Below are 13,007 nucleotides of genomic sequence, written 5' to 3'. Positions count from 1 at the left end.
CTCATTCTCTCTCTCAAATAAATAAATAAAATCTTAAAAAAAAAAAAAAATAGAAGAGAGGTCAAGCTCCAGCCATGGAGGCCTGGTTGAGTAACGACACTTCTGTAGGCACTGGCATTGTATTCACTACTAATGTTGTCAAATGCTCATTAGATGCCAGCGACTACGCTCAGAACTTCACATGCAACCTTACACAGGGAGCTGTGCCCTGAAGAACGAGCAAGATTCGGGCGTGTGGAAATGGGAGCGGGCTGGCACTCTTACTGGAAGATTACAAAACAGTGTCCATGTGCCTGGAGCCCTGGGGAGGCAGCGCGGACTCGGGGCTGGGACAGGGCTGTCTTCGGCGGCAGCAGGCAGTGCGAGAACACGGACCTCACACCTTGCATACACCCGGGTTCTTAAGCCCACCCTCCATCCACCCACGGTGTTATCCCAGCGGGAGTTACTGCTTTCCACCTCAGTTCCAGGGCCCGAGGAGCTCAGCCATGCTTTCCACCCAGTTCCATCTCCAGAAGACACAGGCTAATTAGTGAATAAGATAAGCATCCTGGTAATTGAGGGAGGGGCCGACTGGGCTAGTGAGCAGTGAGTGTCCTGTTGCAACACAGCACCCAGCCACCCTGCCCCCATCAAAGTCCTGTTTTCCGGGACACTTGGCAGGACATTCTGTGTGCATTAGAACTTTTTGAAAAAGTGGGGAGGAATCCGAGTGTTCATTAGTCACTTTCATTTGACAGACATTTATTGAGCACCTGCTGTATGCCAAGCACTGTAGTAGGTAAAGGAGATAGATGAGCGGTGCTGTCCCAGCTTCAGGGCTCTCCAAGGAGGCTCACGTGGCACCCTAAGACTCTAAGGCAGTGAGTGCAGACTGAACACCAGACTGCCGTGGGGGCCAGTGGGCACAAGGGTGCAGGTAAGCCTTTTAAGGAAGCCCAAGACGTGATGAAGAGTCACAATTAGCCAGGACATAGGACAGAGGTCAGGGAAGATGGGGACGGGTGGAGAGCCGGGTGAACAAAGTCAGCACACACAGGTCAGGGGGCACCCCAGCTCTACGGCAAGAGCGGAAGAGACTGAAGGAGGGGACCGACTCCCTAGCATGCTCTAGGCCCATACATGGAAAGAGTGTGTACAGAATGTCAAGGCAGGCCTCGGCACTTCAGACAGATGCGGTTTTTTGGAGAACTTACCAGGAGGCAGGCTGACACAGTATACATGCTCAGCATAATCACAAAACCATCCCCACCTTGGACCCCAGAGGAGAATGAGGCCCAACAGGTCAACTGACTCGCTCAAGTCTCACACCTGAGATGGAGCAGGATTCACACCTGGTGTTGGCCTGGTGGCAAAGCATAGCATCTCTAGGGTATGTCTCCTTCCACAGCAATACTCAGAAATCCAAGCTTTACTCCCGCACTGCTCTGCCTCAAAGGCTTTAAACATGATTAATCTAAAGCTGCAGCATCCCCTGGCCTAGAGATGCAGGAGGGTTTGACCCTGCCACGCTGGCTGGGGTCATGTTGACCCCAAAGACAACCTTACTTTGTCATTATGACCCATCAGTGCTCTGCAACAATTGAGCATGTCAGCTTTTGTCCGTGTGTATGGGTGTCTGGTCCATGTTTACTGACCCTATATTCAACCTCAAAGGGCTGAGAACATTCCCTCCATGCAATCCAGAATTTCTGTTAACCTCTTCATGCAGCCCCTTCGATTTGCAGCCTGAAAAATGAGTTGGAGGAAGACGGTGAAGCACATGGCTGAGGTCAGAGGGTGAATCATCAGGCTGTCTCCAGGCCAGCCCACCTTCCCCCACCCCAGCCCACCAATACCCACCTCACTAGACTTGTCCTGATCAGCAGCTCTTTACAGAGCCTGATGTCCCCTGTCAGGGACACTGGCCTGAAGAGTCCCTGCCATTCCTCCAGAGTCCTGATGATCCTGGGCCGGGTCTACTGAAACAGCCAGTACCAAGTCTCAGGACAGAGACCGCAGACAGCAGGTCATAAATAACTCATGGGCCCCTCCTGCTCTCCTTCCCAGGTTTGAGGATGAGACAGAAGTCAGGAAGGGCAGGTTCTGCAAAAACCTGCACATTTAAGTCCTTTTAAGAAAGACCAGGGGGAACTGGTTGCAGCTCAAAGGTGGACACTAGAAATTCTGAACTCTCCTGTTCAAGAAAATGCCTTGGGGCCTCCCGGCTTCAAAAAATGGCATCAGGACATGGCAGGAAAGTTGACGATCTAAAGAGAAAAACCAGGGAGGAAAGAACAGATCTCAAAAAAAACCTCTTATACATACACAGAATTCTTCTGCTTAGTTTTTCTATGCCACATCTATTCTTTATTAGTCTCTGAGGTCCCAACTTTGGGCAACTACTCTATATTTTGACAGGGCAGAGGTTTACAAAGATCAGGGCAGGTGACCCATTAAACAATCGTCTAAATAATCTGTCCTCTTTGACAGAGAGCTTTGCCTACACCATGACAAGTCATTTTAGAATTGATTAGAAGGATGTGTGCAGGACATCCAGATGGAGTGATTTCATTTAAAATTATCCCCCTTGAGGGTGCCTGGGTGGCTCAGTCGTTAAGCGTCTGCCTTCGGCTCAGGTCATGATCCCAGAGTCCTGGGATCGAGTCCCGCATCAGGCTCCCTGCTCAGAGGGGAGCCTGCTTCTCCCTCTGCCTGTCTCTTCTGAATAAATAAATAAAATCTTTAAAACTATCCCCCTTGGGGTGCCTGGGTGGCTCAGTCGGTTAAGCATCTACCTTCGGCTCAGGTCATGATCCTGGGGTCTTGGGATCAAGTCCCACATCAGGCTCCCTCCTTGGTGGGGAGTCTGCTTCTCCCTCTCCCTCTGCTACTCCCCCTTCTTGTGCTTTCTCTCCTTCTCTCTCCCACTCTCTGTCAAATAAATAAATAAAATCTTAAAAAAAAACACCCCAGTTACCAAATAGGCCAGTTAGGGATTTCATCAGCTTTATTGGGGTATAATTGACAAACAGAAACTGTATAGATTTAAGGTGTACAATGCAATATTTTGATATATGTATATATTTGTGAAATGGTTACTATGATTGTAATTGTGGTTGCTGTTTTCTGAATGTGTGTGTGCATGTGTTAAGAACACTTAAAATCTACCCTCTTAGCAAATACTAGACAATGCAGCATTGTTAACTGTAGTCATTATATTATACAGTAGATCTCCAGAACTTATTTATTCTGCATATCTGAAACTTTGTACCTATTGATCAACATCTCCCCATTTCTGCCACCCCCAGTCCCTGGCAACCACCCTTATAATCTCTGCTTCTATGAGTGCGAATTTTTTAGATTTTACGTATAAGTGAGATCACACAGTATTTGTCTTTCTGTGTCTGGCTTATTTCACTTGGCATAATGCCCTCCAGGTTCATCCATGTTGTCGCAGATGGCAGGATTTCCTTCTCTCGTAAGGCTGAATAATATTCCATTATATTAATATCTATATCTATATATTGCATTTTCTTTATCCATTTACCTGTAGATGGATACTTAGGCTGTTCCCATATCCTGGCTAATGGGAATAATGCTGCAGTGAATGTGGGAACACAGATACCTCTTTGAGATACTGATTTCATTTCCTTGGGATATTTACCCAGCAGTGGGGTTTCGGGTAGATTTCATAGGGTAATTCTATTTTTAATTTTTTGAAAAACCTCCGTACTGTTTTTCATAATGACTATACCAATTTCCATTCTCACCAGCAGTGCACAAGGGCTCCTTTTCTCCACAGCTTCGCCAACACTTGTTATCTTTTGTCTTTTTGATACACCATGACAGGTGTGAGGTGACATCTCATTTTGGTTTTGATTTGCAGTTTCCAGGTGATTAGTGAGGTTGTAGGCCCATTCAGTTTACAGTGCCCACTAGGGGACTTGACTAATCTGTTTGGTCAGTTAGCATAATGATTGAGGTTGGGAAGGATAGTCTCTACTGGAGTACCATGGGGCTCTGTCCCTCCCAGTACTGCTATCCACAGCTTGGGGGAGAGTAGGAAATGCAGAAGAGCACCAGCCATTGATGGAGGTCATCTGTGGCCTCACGTGGTGGAAGACACTTCTACCTCTAACCCTGACAATATTCCATTTTGTGGAGGAGGCACCTACTGCGGAGAGGTTAAGTCATATAAAAAAGCACATCAATTTCATTTGCAGCTGACACAAAGCTGGGAAGCAAATTAAAACTAGTCGATGGCACGTTCTAGATCCAAAGAGATTTAGACAACCAGGGAACAGGCTGAATCTAATGAGATGCAGTCTGCTGTGGATTGTTCTATGTTTCTGTGCTTGGGTTCAAAGAACGTAAGCACACACATAGAGGATGGGGGAACGAGGGAAGAGAAGACCCTGGGGCCGCACAGTGAGTCACCCGTGGTTCTGTGTCTGCCAGAGAAGCTTGTGAAATTATGGTCTGCATGGGGAGCAGGCAGACTGCAGCTCACAGAGACAAAGGGCGGTGCTTGCTCTGGGATGAGAGGCTCACACCTGGGGATCTGGGTTTAGTTCTAGGACCTGAGCCTGCAGAGCTGAGAACAGCCAGGTGGGCCCATCTGGAGTCAGCAACCAGGAGGCGGGGCGGTGGCGGGGGGAGGGGGGGGAGGCGGGGAGGCGGGGCGGCACTTGAAATTCTAGCATATTTGGAAATACTAAAGGCACTGCCAGTGTTTACAGTGAAAAGCAAAAGGCAGGGAGAGGGTGTCAGATTGGTTGTCTTCTACTCCCCGGAGTCGCTGAGGGATGTAAGGACTCATTATCCGTGGCCTTTGAGTGTATGAGATCAGGACTCATGTATAGAAGAAGGGAATATGGCTTCATACTACACAAACAAACAAATAGAAAGTTTTCCTAACAATCTCAAGAACTGTGGAAAAATAGATGGGCAGGGTAGAGGGTAAAAATGAGAGGTAGTGAGCACCCTGTCACTAGAGGTGATCAAGTACATGCTGTTGGGGCCATATTTGGACTTCCGTGGGTGCTAGGCATTTTGGTTTCTGTAGACCCTTTCTTCTATAAAAAAAAATTATTATTTTATGACTCTGTTGGTATAATGACAGATACAAGCCATGCTAGATTATATTCTTCTCCTCTGATTTTAAAAAGGAAAATGTTTTCCTTGGGCCCTAGGTATGGTGTCTGCTGTGCCTAGTAAATCAGTCCTGCATGCTGACTCACGTGCCAGAGTGTTGTAAAGCAGATTCCGATCAGACATTGGTTGGAAGGAGGGTGTTAAGGTCAGCTCTGTAAACTTCCCCCAGCTTCCCCCAGCCTGAGATTCCATTAGGTGAATTCTGCCAAAGAATCGAGGAGTACCCCAGCTGCTTTTCGACATTGTTGAGGTGAAGGTGTTGCAGGCAGCCCATGCTAAAGAACTGTGTAGGAGCTATGATTCCATCCCATGAAAATATACTCATCGACCCCAATTATTAGAAGTGGTAACACCTGAGGCCAGGATTAGGCGCTTGGGGTAGACAAGGAATTAGTGGTTTCTTTTGTTTGGTAGCTTCCTGTTTCTGTCTCATTCAAATGTTTATATTTAGTTAAAAGCAAGTATCACTGTTATAAAATAACTTTAAAAAAAACTAGCAAAAGGTCTATAAATTTGAATTTAATTTTTATTTGGTGGGGTAGCCCAACTCTGTCTGATCAGGAATGCTATCATGATGGATGATGCTGTGAGGGTGTCACAGGGCATGTTTGGTGTTTCCAGTGAACAGAACAGCATGGGAGAGAGCTCAGCATAACCCATTATGCAACCAAGAAGGAAGATATAAAAACAGGGCCACAAGGGATCCCTTTTCTCGGGCCCCAGCCAAACAAATTCAGAAACACACAAATGCAGAAATCATCTGCATCACCATATTCCTGGCAATCCCCACAAGTATTTAATTTTGGTCTCTCTTTTCCAGAGCTTTCTATTTCCTAGGTCCAGTGGCTGCTAAATGCCTCTGGAACGGGACCTTTGAGTCACCCCATCCCCAGGTGTAGGAAGAAGAGGGACCAAAACCAGTAACAGCCTGTCCTCTGAGTTATCACACATAAAAGACACAAGCCTGACTAAACACTGTCCCAATATCAGGTGCCTTGTTAAATTCCTGCTTTTTTTTTTTTTTTAATCAGTTCTGATTTCAGCACAATAAACATCTTTGAAGGGCTGAATGTTTTCAAGACATAGTCCCTCATCGGTATAAGCTGTGAGTAGGATCAAAAGGGAGAACAATGGAGGAGTGAACCATAAGCAGTTTCTAATTGAGCAGGGCGGTGGGGGGTGGGGGGGGGTTGGCGGCAGAGTGAAATCTAAGGAGATGGTTATGCCCTGAAAAAGGAAAGAGCAAAAGAAGCAGCAGCAGCAGCCATGTTAAACTGTTGATTTGGAATGGCAAGGGTGGGGAAAGAGCCCTGGTCGTTCTGTATCTCTGTCTACTGCCTTAAACCAAAAGAAGCCCGTTCATTTAAATGTTCATGTGTGCGTGGAACTCTCCATCCACCACCTCCTGTCTGCCAGGCCATACTGGGTGTCTTTTTCGGGTGAAGAAAGGGAGCAAATTTTGGGAGATCTTCCCAGGAATTCTCACTTGAAAAAAAACATCTGGGTGTCTCACATCTCTTGTGCAAAACAAACAAGTGTTTTAGTAAATGATGTGCATTGTGTTCTAAGGTAGAGCCCTAGAGAGACCAAAACAACAAACAAAATAAACATAAACAAAACCTCCAACTGTCAACACGATTTTACTGGCTTCCATGGTTCTTCACAAGGTGTGGATGACGAGTTGCAGGTTGTTTCAGGATCCACAGCTCATGTCCAGATCATCCAGTAAGCAATGCGGTGTATGAGGAGCCTAGCACCCTCTCCTGCACTTCCCCCAGTGCTCCACCGTAGACACACACACCCCCTCTAAATGACACCCCTGGAAAGAGACCTACAAATCTCACTTGTCTCTATTTTGCTTCCTCCTCATGATTACCCCCCTCCCTTGCAGCCCAGCTTCCCCGAAAACCAAATGAGTTGTTCTCTAACTGCACCAGAAAATCAGAATTTATTGTACATATGTTTGTGTTCCACTTAATAAAAAAACCTATATTTTAAGATAAACTTTGATAGTAATTCATGAGGTAAGTGACTATTTATGCTAATCAGGCAGAAATATATTCTCAACCATAATGCATTACATAAATTTGAATGCAAAATGTTCAATTATGAAGTAAATACAGGTAATGCAAATAATAAATTACCTCTAATAAAAATTATAAAAGATGTGTCTTCAAAGAGAGAGCAGCTTTAACTTACAACTGTGAATTGCTTAAAGAGAAAAGAATTAATAAATGCTGAATTACCCTGATGATTATTTAGCACATAATTCACCTATTCATAACGACTCCTAGTAATCAGACTGTTGTTTCACATTCTCCAATATGAGGCAAGACTGTTTCCTCAGCAATTTTACCCTTATCAGATTATCTCGTCTGATTCTATTAATTTTCTTCCATGAATCTGCTAACAGTGATTTGTGATTTACTTACCCTGCTAACTAAAGACTGTTAAAAGGATTTATCTAACACTAGACCTAAGAACACTATATGTCTTATCATTCAGTTACTCTGAGCAACTCTTTCCTCAAATCAATTTAGTTGCTTTCATAGTGAAATTTAGTGACACTGGTTAGTTCTGCACCATAAAATCAGCTCCTGGATAAACAAAGAGTTCAGACACGACACTTGATGGATCTTGTTCTTTTTAGATCATATATGTCTGATTCCAACATGATATACCTGAGTTGCTATAACTCACAATCAGGAAAAATATATTATTTTTAGATTTTCATCATTGTAATTTGGACACGAACAAATTTTTTCTTTCTTTCTTTATTTCTTTCTGCATGAAGTTCTTCTGTAGGTACTGACATGAAACTACAATTGTGTTTTTGATGTTATGGTTTCGCAGTCTTCAACAGGATTCGACCCATCCCCTCCCCCCTCCACATTCTTCTATAAATATTCACTGCTTTCAGAAACTTTAATACTACTGGTTTGAATTGGTCAATAATGACAAACGCATGGTTTCTAAATTGCTCTATATTGTTCTACAGAGATTACTAGAGTATATATAGCAAGGGGATATTAAGCAGTAAGAAAACACAGTTCGCATTGTATTTGGATTAGGCTGGCTTGGAAGAAGTGAAACAAACAATGTTCGCAAAAAAGTCTAAAGAAATGTGGCCTTGCTGTAATTGTAGAGAATCAAAAATCTGAATAGTACTAATTAAAATGAGAGAGCTCAATTGTTACAAAAGAAACGCTGCTAACAGAGAACTGTAAATGTTTAGACACCCCTGTGAATCACTAAATAATAAAGCAAAAAGGACAAACACAAGAATTAAGTTAAAAGAGCACTACTGCTACACGTCTAAAAAAATAATTCTATTCCTCTCTTTTTTTCAAGAGAAAATGGGAGACTGTAAAAGACTGCAATAAGAGAAAGAAAAATACCATGGCTTGACAGCAGTGTACAAAAATAAACCATAAAAAATGTGCAGATAATAATACATTTAGCTGCCCAAACATGGGCATTTAATTTCTAGAAATGATATATAATTGCAACAATTAGGTGGACAGCCATGAATCTGTATCCTGTGGTCTTCATCATTAGCAAACTTTGTTTATAAATGTTGTTTATTTATAAGTGTAGCAGTTTCAGTGTTCCTGGCCAAAAATACTTTCAAGAGAAGCAGGAATCCTATCTTACAGCTTTTAACAAAAATATGATGCAAAATGATAAAAAAAACAATTATTACAAACAAAAAATGAATTAATTCCTCCAAAATACACTTATATTCATATTTTACATGAAAAACATAAACTTCAGATTTTTGTGGCTAATGATTAAAAAGCCCTGGAAAACTATCACTATGGACAATGCTAAGTGACATAATATGTTTATGTAATTTAAGCAGTGGATTTTCCTCTGAATACATAAACTATAATCTCTTAACTTCATTACTAGGTAAAATACTGTTTGAGAGGAGGAAAGCAAAGGAATTCTGTTAGATTGCATAAATATTGACATAATCTTCACTCTTTTTTCCCAACTAGCAATAAATATACTTCATTCCAGCCCTACAAAGTGCTCCCATAAAACCAAAACTATCCTTATAAACAGTTTCTCTGCAGCAATAATGAAAAGGAAAACGTCCTTTTCTGGAAAATACCAATGGCACTGGCCTTTTAGGGTTATGATGTGCCTACAAACCTTTTGGGGAGCCTCTCATTAGGGATTCTGGGTTTGAAGGCTGCCAGCAGCAAAGAAATTAACACAAGTCTAATCTGGTGTAAGAAGCCAATGAGTGACACCTAAAGTCTCATTATAAATCGTAAAGTATGCCATGGGGAGGGTGAGAGCAGTTCTGAAGTGCAATGGTCAAGAAGCTGGCTTAATATATGACTAAGTGTCAGAAGTCAGGTTTTCTGAGAATTACTTTTCAGATAAACAACTTTATAGCACTGCACTTAATCATACTTACTAGAGGCATCTCATTTATCACCGAATTACAAGTAACTTTTATTCTATTGATATTGCCATAAAGCCCGTTCAAAATCCATCCTGGCACTTTTAAAAGGTTTAGGGCCCTGTTACATGGGATTCACTTGCAAAAGTCTCTCAGCAGAATCATATTCTGAAGGCTTCTGTGTCTCCTAGCCTCTTTGTTGACAATCAAGGGGGGCAGTAGGGGGAAAAGGATTCCTGCCCCTGCCAGCACTGTCCTTAGCACCTTTCCCACCAGGTTGGGTTCTCCCACTGCAGTCAAACTCTCTGTGCTTCAGTCCCCCTCCCACCTTGGGAAACCAGCTTCTTTTCGCTTCATCAACAAAACTGGACACGGATCAATTTCAACTGACCTTTGCCGAAAGGTGGCGCTGTTGAGGTAAAAATCCAACAATAGTTTTCACTGGGATTCTTTAGCAGGCTTTTCAGATTTTTTTTTTTTTTTTAAGTGCGCCCTCCTAGCGTCTCCCCCTCCCGTAAAGTAAAATAAATATGATTAACACCAAATGCATTTCATTAATTGGAGGAATCAACAGTCTCAATATCCAAGTAGGCGGGCTGGTCTTCCAAACGCTGGGTCGGCTTGGCTTACGCTTGTATTCCCCCAATAAATCTCGGTTTCTCCGACTTGCCTATCGCTTTAAAATCTTAGAAACAGTTGGTTCTTTCTTTTCTCTTTTCTGCTTCTTTCTTTCCTTTATCTTTTTTTTTTTTTTGCATAAGCTTTAAAAGAATCGGTCTAGAAAACTGAATAGTTTTTAGCATCTGCAACGGGGAGGGGGAGAAACAGCCCCCCACCCCACCCCCACTGTGGGTTTCCGGGCCGGTCCGAGAAACCGCGGTTTAAAACTTAACCCTTCGAGGGGTGCTGGCGAAGGCTGGGGTGTTGTTTCCCCCCAACACATACACCCCCTAGCTCCTCTACACGGCCAAGTCTGAAATAATTAAGTGAAATGTGAAAGTGCAATGGGCACGCGGGACCCTGATAAACAGGGGTCAGATTTCCTAAGGGGGTGGGTGTGCGTGTATGTGTGTGTGTGGGGGGGGGGGAGAATGAGAGAGAGAAAGAGAAACAGAGAGAGAGGAATATGAATATGAATCTCAAAGGCCAAACTCGGGCCAGTGTCGGAAGCCAGAGGACTGAGCTGGGCTGACCCGGCTCCGAGCTTCCCCGGAGTTAACTCGCGTAGGCGTTTGCTCCCCGCAAGGGCACGCGACGCCAGCGGGCAGCCAGTCCCTGCGCGTAATGGCCCCTGGACAACTTATTTCCCCTCCTTCAAAGAGGGCGATAAAACGGGCTTTCTCTACGCGCGGACCCGGAGCCACTCGGGGCTACGCCCGGCGAGGCGGCGTCCTGCGTGCAGTCGGGACCCTGCGCCCCCCGCACCCCTGCGCCCCAGAGCGCGGGCCCCGGAGAGAGGGACAAAGAGTTTGCGCTCTTTGGCTCAAAGGGCCAAGTTTGAGCTCCCCGCACAGCTATGCTCGGGGAAGGCATGTTCCCCGGGCAGACACCTGGGTGCCAAGCAGAAGCAAAGTGGAGAAGATGCGGAGCGAATTCACAGTCCTAGGGATGGGGGCTGTCCGGGAAAGGGAGTCAGGCCAATCCCCGCCGAGCGAGTGGAGGACAAGCCGGCGCTCCGGAAGGCAGGCCTCTCTCGCGCTCCGAAGTAAAGCAAACCGGCCTCCCGGTCCTCCCGGATTCCCGCAGTCCCTCTGGACTACTTCCCCTCTCACACCAAACTTTGCGCCAGGCTTTTCTCCCTCCCCGGGAGGCTGCGGCGCGGGAAGGGTTAAGCCTGCTTGCCCCAGCTGACAGTCAGCTGATTGGGCCCTGATTGACAGCCCCGAAAAGTTTCCTTGTTTCTATCTATTATGCTAATCGCAGCCGCTCTCGCCGCCTCCCATTGGCCCGGAGTACCAGTCAATTTCCCATTTGGGCCTGACGTCACAAGTGCTATAAAACTCAGCAATTGCTTTAAACTCTTCTTGCTGGATCAGAGGCTTTAAAATCTTTTTTCATCTTCGAGCTGTAGCTCGGGCTGCTCTTCGGCTCGGCCTCCCCCTTTCGCTCTCTGCCTCGCCTTTCCCCAGGACTTCGCTATTTTGCTTTAAAAAAAAAAAAAAAGGCAAGAAAGAACTAAACTCCCCCCTCCCTTTCCTCCAGCCGGGCTGCACCTCTGTCTTGCACTTTGCACGGAGAGAGCGCGCGAGGGAGAGAGAGAGGAAAGAAAAAAAAAAATAAAAAGAGCAGGCAGAAGAGAAGGCGAGAAGCATGAAGTGTTAACTCCCCCGTGCCAAGGCCCGCGCCGCCGGACAGCCGCCCGCCGCGCCTCCAGCCCCGAGCGGCCGCCGCGCGCGCCCCGCCTGCAGCCCGGGCCGGCGAGGCGAGCCCTCCTTATGCAAAGCGCGCAGCGGAGCGGCGAGCGGGGGACGCCGCGCACCCGGCCGGGCTCCTCCGGCTTCGCCGCCGCCGCCACCGCAGCCCGCGGAGGACCTTCCCGAGCCTGAAGCCGCCGGCTCGGCACGCACGGAGGCGAGCAGGCGAGGAGGGGCCGGGGCGAGCGAGCGAGCACATTGGCGTGAGCAGGGGGGAGGGAGGGCGGGCGCGGGGGGCGCGGGCAGGGCGGGGGGTGTGTGCGCGCTCGGAGGTTTCGGGCCAGCCACCGCCGCGCGAGCTAGAAGCGCCCCAGCCCGGCAAGCTGGCTCACCCGCTGGCCACCCAGCACAGCCCGCTGGCCCCTCTCCTGCAGCCCATCTGGCGGAGCGGCGGCGGCGGCGGCGGCGGCGGTAGGAGAATGGCATCAGAACTGGCAATGAGCAACTCCGACCTGCCCACCAGTCCCCTGGCCATGGAATATGTTAATGACTTCGATCTGATGAAGTTTGAAGTGAAAAAGGAACCGGTGGAGACCGACCGCATCATCAGCCAGTGCGGCCGTCTCATCGCCGGGGGCTCGCTGTCCTCCACCCCCATGAGCACGCCGTGCAGCTCGGTGCCCCCTTCCCCCAGCTTCTCGGCGCCCAGCCCGGGCTCGGGCAGCGAGCAGAAGGCGCACCTGGAAGACTACTACTGGATGACCGGCTACCCGCAGCAGCTGAACCCGGAGGCGCTGGGCTTCAGCCCCGAGGACGCGGTCGAGGCGCTCATCAGCAACAGCCACCAGCTCCAGGGCGGCTTCGATGGCTACGCGCGCGGGGCGCAGCAGCTGGCCTCGGCGGCCGGGGCCGGCGCCGGTGCCTCCCTGGGCGGCAGCGGCGAGGAGATGGGCCCCGCCGCCGCCGTGGTGTCCGCCGTGATCGCCGCGGCCGCCGCGCAGAGCGGCGCGGGCCCGCACTACCACCACCACCACCACCACCACGCCGCCGGCCACCACCACCACCCGACGGCCGGCGCGCCCGGCACCGCGGGCAGCGCGTCC

General features: G+C 47.5%; 2 protein-coding genes across 2 annotated transcripts in view; both read left to right on the top strand.

Annotated features, from left to right (window-relative positions):
- Nucleotides 1-13,007, top strand: part of LOC112814716 (uncharacterized) — a 696,136-nt gene that overhangs the window by 667,123 nt on the left and 16,006 nt on the right. The gene's annotated exons all lie outside the window — the stretch shown is intronic.
- MAF (MAF bZIP transcription factor) overlaps nt 11,587-13,007 on the top strand; it is a 6,587-nt gene continuing 5,166 nt past the window's right edge. The window contains exon 1 of the mRNA XM_073882460.1: nt 11,587-13,003. Within this exon, the coding sequence (XP_073738561.1) occupies nt 12,384-13,003 (620 nt within the window). The 5' untranslated portion in view covers nt 11,587-12,383. The remainder of the gene's footprint in view (nt 13,004-13,007) is intronic.

The sequence above is a fragment of the Callorhinus ursinus genome, unplaced genomic scaffold (assembly GCF_003265705.2).
Source record: "Callorhinus ursinus isolate GAN/ISIS: 27379988/994484 unplaced genomic scaffold, GSC_fseal_2.0 scaffold46, whole genome shotgun sequence".
In the NCBI taxonomy this organism is placed as follows: domain Eukaryota; kingdom Metazoa; phylum Chordata; class Mammalia; order Carnivora; family Otariidae; genus Callorhinus; species Callorhinus ursinus.
The sequence above is the reverse complement of the archived record's forward strand: the minus strand, read 5'-3'. Positions and strand labels throughout refer to the sequence as shown.